This window comes from Papaver somniferum, unplaced genomic scaffold (genome assembly GCF_003573695.1).
Source record: "Papaver somniferum cultivar HN1 unplaced genomic scaffold, ASM357369v1 unplaced-scaffold_46, whole genome shotgun sequence".
NCBI lineage: Eukaryota > Viridiplantae > Streptophyta > Magnoliopsida > Ranunculales > Papaveraceae > Papaver > Papaver somniferum.
In genome coordinates, this window is record NW_020647193.1 from 351825 (window position 1) to 360730 (window position 8906).

At 36.8% G+C, this 8906-nt stretch overlaps 1 protein-coding gene and 1 long non-coding RNA gene across 3 annotated transcripts; both read right to left on the reverse strand.

Annotated features, from left to right (window-relative positions):
• Positions 1-809: 809 nt before the first annotated feature.
• On the reverse strand, positions 810-3868 carry LOC113342712. Its single transcript, XR_003356796.1, has 3 exons — positions 3692-3868; positions 3202-3332; positions 810-2523 (listed from the first exon to the last, which is right to left on the reverse strand). It is a non-coding gene; the product is annotated as an uncharacterized LOC113342712 (long non-coding RNA).
• Positions 3869-4800: 932 nt separating this feature from the next.
• On the reverse strand, positions 4801-8084 carry LOC113342705 (wall-associated receptor kinase 2-like). Of its 2 annotated transcripts, XR_003356789.1 has the most exons (5): positions 7227-8084; positions 6919-7110; positions 6626-6832; positions 6313-6428; positions 4801-5344 (listed from the first exon to the last, which is right to left on the reverse strand). XR_003356789.1 is itself a non-coding variant. In XM_026587159.1 (4 exons), the coding sequence occupies exons 1-4, from the start codon at positions 7531-7533 to the stop codon at positions 6370-6372; spliced, it is 765 nt and encodes a 254-aa protein (XP_026442944.1). In that variant the 5' UTR covers positions 7534-8083; the 3' UTR covers positions 4801-6369. The 2 variants fall into 2 exon arrangements, 1 of the variants encoding a protein (XP_026442944.1); XM_026587159.1 differs by having other exon boundaries at positions 4801-6428; positions 7227-8083.
• Between the last annotated feature and the right edge of the window lie 822 nt (positions 8085-8906).

Below are 8906 nucleotides of genomic sequence, written 5' to 3' on the forward strand. Positions count from 1 at the left end.
TTCTGAAATGCTTTTCAGCGAGCAAACTCCATTGAAACGAATCTTTCTTAAGCATATTCGTAAGTGCAGCTGCAATTTTACCGTAATTCTGGATAAATTTATAGTAATAACCGGTTAAACCCAAGAACCCTCGCAATGCTTTAAGTGATTCCGGCTTTGGCCATTGTTGCATTGTTTCAATTTTTTCTGGGTCTACTGCTACACCTGCACTTGATATTACATTACCTAGGTACCTGACTTCCTTTTGCGCAAAGTCACATTTCTCATATTTGACATAGTTGGTGAGATTCTAATATAGAGAATACAATTTCTAAATTATCCTAATGTTCAGACCATGACCTACATTATATTAAGATGTCATCGAAAAAGACTAAAACAAGCTTTTTTAATGAGCTTTGGATACCTCATTCATAAGTGTTTGGAATGTTGAAGGAGCATTTGTGAGACCGAAAGGCATCACCAAGAACTCGTAGTTCCCATGATGAGTTCTGAAGGCTATCTTCTCAATGTCACTAGGATGCATCCTCACTTGATGATAATCGAACGCAGATCCAACTTCGTAAAAAACTGAGCGCGATTAATTCATCCAAAAGCTCGTTAATCACCGGTATAGGAAATTTATCCTTAACTGCAATCTAATTTAGAGCCTTATAGTCGACACACATCCGCCAAGAACCATCATGCTTCTTAACTAAGATCACTGGTCATGAGTACGGGTTGTTACTCAAACGTACGACCCCAGTAGACAACATTTCATCAACCAACTTCTCTATCTCAGTTTTTTGGAATAAGGGAAACAATACGGCTTGATAGAGACAGGTCCTTGTCCATGGTAGAACGAAATCTTATGATCTTGTTCACGTTTAGGAGGAAGTCCTTGAGTTTGATCTAGCACCCTATGATATTTAACAAGAATCCCATGTACTTGTGCATTAGGACGATGCAAAGAATTAGTTGGTGCAGCTGTTAACGAATATAATTGCAAAGAAAGGCCTTCCCTCTTCTTACTTGCAACATGTTGGATTTTCACATCATTAACCACCACATTTTCCGGTGTCGATAACCCTTGCAGAATTACCTCATTTCCATCCACATTGATTCGCATATGCAGTTTGAGTCCTAGTGTACTCAGCCATTGAGTTCCCAAGACAGCATCACAACCCTCCAGAGGTAAAACATAAAAATCAACTAGCATAGGAAATCCTTGTAAGCTTAATAGGGTTTGGAAACACTTACCAAAACTGATTAGCTTCTCACCTGATGCCACCATCTCCTCCAATCGACCACTGAAACAGGCCGCAATCCCACCTTCTGCGCTACCCTTTCACTTATAAAATTGTGAGTACTTCCAGAATCTATGAGTACTGTGATAGCCTTATTACAGATACTACCTTGCACTCACATGGTCTGAGGTGCTAGAGTTCCAACAATTGCGTGCAAGGAAATTTCAGGTGTCTCATCATTTTGGTCGACAACATTATCAACTTCGATTTCCATTTCAATATCATCATCACTATCTTCAATATAAGCTTGAATCATGAATAATTTCTTGCAGCAGTGACCAGGCCCAAATTTCTGATTACACCTAAAACAAATTTCTTGTCTTCTTCGCTCATTAAGCTCATCAGTAGTCATTCTCCTCACAATGGTGCTTACTGAATTTTGTATGTTAACTGTAGTATTTTGGGTAGTAGAATGACGAGGCACTTGATTGATTTTTGAATAACTAGGTGTCTGTTTCATATGTGATTCATCTCTAGTCTCATAGAGACGTGCTAGACTAATGGCATATGCAAGGGTAGTGGGTTTGTTTGCTTGAACATCAGTACGAATATTAGGAAACAAACCACTAGTAAACATACCGACCTGCTGAATTTAAGGTATTGGCCTTGCCTTAGCCAACAATTTTTCAAACTTGATACGGAAGTCCTGAACGGTGGTGGTCTGTCTTAGCTTTGACAACTCCCCGAAGAAATCCATGTATTGATTTGGACCAAATCTAACATACAAGTTCTCCTTATACTCATCCCAAGAAATATAGATAATCTCTTGTTTCAATAGATGGTACCAAAACTGTGCATCTCCTTCGAGGTGGAACCCTACCAAAGGAACTTGGTCTACTAGTGGAGTTTCATGGAGTTTGAACCATTGCTCTGCCTTACAAATATATATAGTTGGATCTTCTCCTATCACAAAACAAGGAAAATCTAATACTACTCATGCAGGTCTAAGAGCTTCAGAAACAAAAATTTTGAGGAATTCTACCTCCAGTAATTGGTCGAGCACCTGATGTTCGTTTTACATTTGTAGAACATTCGGCCTTCTGATTAGTTTGTAGTTCCATAAACTTTTGAAACTGCTCAATCAACACATTCAACTTATTTGCAATTGAGTTTTTCCATTTCTCCATAAAAGTTTCGAATGGTATCTCATGGTCCTTTGATGCTTTCTTTGCTTCATCATCCGGAGACAAACCTGGCTCTGATACCAAATGTTACAGTTCGGAGATTGGGTACCTGTAAACTGTAGACTGAAATATAAAGATCTGAAATATGATAATTAAAAGTAAAGATAAATGAGTTCTTCGAGGGACTCAATCCTCCAACAACATAATATTTTTAATAGAAATTCATTGATGCTTCTCTTGAGAACAGACTGGGATTATATGTCGCACAACCAAAGTTATAGTCCCACCATAATAGGAGACTTCCTAAAAATTAGGAACACTACTAACTACCACTACTACTTATTCAAAGCATTACTAGCTAACAACTACGACTACTTCAACTGAAATTAAGCGACTCACAGAAACAATACTTGATTGGAATGTAACAGTACATCCACCGATTTAGTTCCTTGTTTTCCCAGAGTTGCCGAACTATTAGATAAGTGCGTTGTTGAATCTATTGTCTCAAAATAAATTGAAGTAGAAAGAAGTATCCATTCCTTCGCACTCATATACCATCATAGGATATATACTGATTATAAATAATTTAAAGTCAAAACTTAGTTCCATCTTATCGGTTTATTCTTTTTCGTTCAGGAAAACGTACGTAAAGCAGGGGAGAAAATTCATTCATTTTTATGCCTTATGCCTCATCAAGTAGTGCTAGTATTGACTAAATGACCACCTTAAGTTTATATCAGATTACACTATCAATGAAAAAGCTCATTATCGATACAATTTCAAAAAAAAATTACCTTGTCTGCAGCTGCTGTGCGGAGATTTCAACTCAGGAAGAACTTGTCTCTCACGCATTTTCTCAAACACCTTGCTGGTGATTCATGAAATGCAGTTGCTGGTGATTCGTGAACCCCCTGTATCTCCTTCCCTGCATTGAATTCCAAATTTAACATCAACCCAGCTTCCTAATCTATCCCAAACACTCAAACCACACCTTTATATTCTACCACTAGATTAATAACTTATCTGTATAACACCTTCTGCTACCACCATAACCTCCTCCTTTGTAGACACAATTACTGAACCATTTCCACTAATTAATTTTGTTCCTTAAATTTCATTTATACTACCATTAAACGATGAATTCATCTCTGTTACACCTTATTTTTCTTTTAGAAATTGAGTCTGCTCTACAACTGATCCAAATTCATCACCAAAACCCAATAACTATAACATTCTAACAACCTGATAAAAATCATTAAAAACAGAAGTGGGTTTCTGACAAACCTCTCTTTAAACTGTCTTTTGCGCCTCGTCACCTTCACTACCACTAAATCTTTAATCCAATGATTCAATCTCTTATAAACAACCACGATTAACGTTAATTAGGTTTGATTTGATAAAAATCCCCCAGTTGTCTCTCGATTTTAGCAGAAGAAAAAATTGATTTAGATGAACAAGAGAGAACCATAGAGAAAAAGGAAGAAGAAAAGGAGAATCTATCCCGCTCTCTCTATCTCTTCTGCTATTAGATGGGTTTTCCCCCGTATCATCTAACCATCTAAGCATGTAGACCATCTAATTTCTCTGAGATCTAGATATCTCAGATTACTGATTTTGAGACCAATACATGTGACGTTAATTCCTATGGATGTCCATCTTAGCCGTTCAATTATCTTCGTGATTTCAGCGATCTTAGATTAGGCATTCAGATCGACACACCTGGACAAGATTAACTGTGCTACTGACAGACGTACAGAAAGGGTAATTTAGTAATCTTAACACCTTCACGAGATCTCTCTATACGAGATTTTGGCGAGATATTGACTAGTTAACACGAGAAATTGACTGAGATAACGGATTCTGATGAAATCCTTTGATTGTCCTAGATTTATAAGAAATAAAAAAGAGGCTTACATTTGAAAACGAGGATCCAGAACAGACCAACTTTTGTATATATTCCAAGTTTTTTCTTTTTATAATAGTATTGCTTCAATAATTTAATAATAGGTCGTTTGGATATTAGTTTAAAAGTAACTTTTCGACTTTTAAAAATTAAAAAGTCGAAAGTCAGTTTGAAGATGCAATATGAAAACGACTGTTATAAGTCAAAAAGTTGCTTATTTTTGGAGCAAATATTCTTTGTTTCCGAGCTTCTTGTCTGTTTTCTTTTCTTTTTTTCTCTCTCTTTCTCACTCATCTCACATACCCCGCATACAACAAATTAGAGATGAAGGAGAAGAGGAGTAAACCCTACTTACGAATTTCAAAGGTTCGATGAGACTTTTTCTAACATTTTTCTTCGATTTTCCTTTAGTTATATTATTTATTTTGTCCTTCAAATTTTGATCGTAATTTTTTTTAATATTTTTTTAATAAAATTATTATGTGTACAATGGATGAGTTGGTAACCTAGCTACAAGTTATGCACCAACACCCTTTTGAATACCAACACCCACTTTATGAAAAATAAAACTGCCTAAACCACTAGCAGCATCATTGTTAACTAAACAATTCTTCAGCCTCTTCAAAAAGGTCGTTGTATCTTCGCCCAAGTCACCTAAGATAGTGAAAGCAAGCACATCGAGCCCATACCCATGTTCAACACATTTTTCCAAATATTTGTTGCGCTTACGCATCACAGCCTTGGAAATAGCCTGCCTAGGGGTGAAGGCACTCACACCACCTCCTGTGAAAGGCGAGACTCCCGTAACATCCATACAAACATCTTGACTGCTTTCCTAATTGTAGACTAGGATATCGAATGGAAGTAAAGCACTACCATCATCAGACAAGAAACCTAACGCCACTTCTTTGCGTGCTGGCACACCCGTCGTGTAACATATATCCGCAAGAACATCACGAACCAAATCATGTCGGAATTTGAGGCCAACATCACTAGCCCAATGCAAAGCATGATCTCCATTTATATCCATTCGCCTGTTACATCTTGAACATTGTGCACGTTCAGCAAATAACAGTATACCCAAACGATAACAAACTACAGGATAGAACTGTTTTGGCCCAAGGCTTTGATTATTAAGCCCGCTGATGGGTATACCTAGAAGATAATACTGAGCGTGTTTAAGCCTATTACACTGCCACAGTACTAAATCTCATTCAGTCATTGTGAAATTGCCAGGAATTCGCTTCTTAACAGCATCGAAGTAGGTTACCGCCAATGAGAGTGCATAGACACAGGTCGATGTTGTAGTTAGAAGTCAAACTACATATGATTATTATTGGAATACTGATAGAATTTTAGTGCCATTTAATTACTACTTCTTCTTTAACTTTTCTTTGATGTTGAGAATAAAGAAATTAAAATAGGCTTGTGGACTAGAAATCCCAATTCAAAGGCTTACTTATTTGGGAGTGCAATGTTCTGGGAGTTTTTTCCATCACGTGAAATTTAGTCCAATTAAGATAGGATGCAGCTTTCAAATGGTTGTTAAATGAATTGAATTAAATTGCCTGTAAATCTAAATGTGTAAGAATGATTTCCGAAGATTGTGAATGGTTTTTAATTCAATCAAGTTCTCAGCCCATCACATGTTTGTGAAAAGAACCTGAAATTTCTGAAAAAAATGTAATCAAATTCTCAGCCTATCAAACTCATTATTGCTTATCATTTTTATGTTGAGGAGGGTTTCCTAGGCTTTATAAAGAGACCAAATTTGCTGAATTCCATCCCCTAATGCATTTTCTATTAGGGACTTTCAAAACTGAAAACTTATGAACATGTGCTGTGATATCCTGTTTTGTCCTGTTTTGTAGAGACTCTTTGATAGAGCTACAAACCCCCATAATTTCTCCTATCATTTTTAGGTTAAGGAGGGATTACTTAGCTTTCCAACAAGACCAAATTAATTTGACCAATTTCATTTTTAGGTTTAAAATCAAACCACCATTTTTTTGAAGAATTCCTCCTTGAGTTCCATGTGCTTTTTTTTCCTGTATCCCCATTATATCCAGAAGCCAGTCACAAGACTCACAAGTAGAATAAATAAGCTAAGGCAGGCCCCTGCAAGCAATACAAGAGAACTTAATAGATATCCCGCGTCTGCAATATGCTAGTAGGATTCAAAATTATAATTGTAATACCACAACATTTCCGCTAGAAAACCACAGTGATCATACAATCTAATTTAATCTAAGGTTTTTATAGTTCATTCATACTATTAGTGTAAGATGCCATTCAAAATCACTGCTAGCACTTACCAACAACAATCTTGTTGACGTTATTATTATTCTGAGTACTCCGACTCTCGGGAAGATCGCTCTGACTCTCGAGAAAGCAATCTGTAATATTATTTCTGATATCAATACTATATCCCTTGTTGCAAGAACAGTTGTAGCTTCCTTCTGTGTTTTTGCAACTACCTCTATCTCCCTTACATACCTCTAGCTCGTTACATTCATCGATACCTGTCCCGCCAAAAAGAAGAGTCAGTTCAATATACTGCAATTGTAGTTTCATTTCATTACTAGCAGAAGAAATCTGTAAATATTGCCTTGACATCCACCAGCAGTACTGCTGTTCAGATAAGGATTTCCTCTATAGCCATTTTTACAGTTACACCGATAACCTTGAGTACTATCGCCTGCAGGTACTGTACAGTCAGTGTTAGGTCCACAGGCATAAAACGTCGAGTTTCTTTTAGCTTCATTGCATGTCTGGAAACCAACGGTCCATTCAATCACCACTGGAACAGTTCCGGTTCCATTATTTTTGAAATCCATGAAATACGACGAAGAAAATTTAAATGATTTTTCTTCAATAAAAAGGCATAACTACATGGATTGAAACTCAAAGTTCTACCGGTATTAGACATGCTTCCAACACTGTAGTTTAAATTTTGAAGTCCAGCTGGGACGGAGGCCTGGCAACAACCGACACCATTGCAAGACCCATCAGTGCTATCTTCTATTTTATCACAGACTGACAAACATCCGGCACTAATAGATCTATTACCATCTGGTTTTAGATACGCCCAGGTATTGCAACCCATACCAACGAACCTGTTTTTTGTATTAGAGAAGGTGAATTTTCCCAAGTAAGCTGTCGAGAATAAATTAGGAGATTCCCTATCTGGACAATCGCTGGCTATGAAGATTTCGGTTATCATATCTCCGTCGAGTATTGATATATTTGAGATATTTAAGTTTTTGCCATAAACTGGCTTGGTGGAATTGAGGAGACTCTCATCGCAACGTATTTCGAAATAATCGTCTAAGAAACAACCAGGACCAATACCGAACGGATAGGGTATGCTAACATTCCCGCAGTGACTTCGGCAACCAGGCTTGGTTATTACTTGGGAACCAGTGATCGGTATTTAGCAGATGCTATGTATATCCACAGTAACAAGACAAAACACTGAAACTTTAAGAGAACTTGCAGAGCCATGGTTTATGAGTTTGGTTATTTTAATGCTTAGGGTACCCATATATATGCACACACCATTCCTTAGCCGGCACAAACTTCGCGATCACAAATCTTTTAATTTGTATTTTTATTTTTATTTCCTGTGAAGCATCATCCTCTGAAACGCATTGAAGATATATCAGCCTTAATTAACAAGGGTTGTTGGGAGGCTTCTAGGAAATGCTGGAGATAACTTATTTAGCAGTGCACTCAATTTCAAAAATATTGCAACCCACACGAAGATGACCTTTTCAAAGGTGAAGATTTTGAAAAAATGAAGAACCGAATGAGCTATTTTGAATGTTCAGTTTGATGTCAACCTTTACAACTGGAACTAAATATTAGTCATTAATTACCTGGTCATTTAAGTTGTGAAGTTGTTATTATCTAGTTACATCACTTGCTATTTTTTTTTCTTGGTCACTTGCTACAATTGAATGGGCAAACTCTGATTGATGTTGCGCATATCCCTGTCATAGACAATTTCCGTCGATGTTTCTGACTAGTAAAGTTGATTGATGTTGCCAGGTAAGTTGACAATTCCGGTTGATCTTTCTAGGTAGACTATTTGTATCGATGTTGCTACCGGACTGGTGGATAATGTACGACTTCTTCTAGCCGTCTCTGTGATACGGCACGGCGGAAGCAATATGAATGATTAGTAGCACAAGGAGAAGCCACTCCTTAGAACAGTAAACTCACTCTAATTCAGGAGCTACGGCAACTCTAATCCAAGAGTTAAAAATAGACAATGGTTTATAACCAAACTAAATCAATAATATTATCAAGATGATGAGCATCAAGCTGCTTTACAATGAAAGGGAAATGACTATTTATAGCCTGCAAACATAAACCTAGAAATCTAAATATTCCTAAATATTCTAAGAGAATATATTATTCACATAAAAGAAGATAAACCTAATAAAACAAATGATAATCCTAATAAATAAAATGCCATAATTAATAAATATCCAAGATATGGCTATATCTTGGAATATACTTCTAACTTTCCTAATACGTCCCATATCAAGCTCTCCCACTGCGATAAAACTCGTCTCGAGTTTATATTGAAAA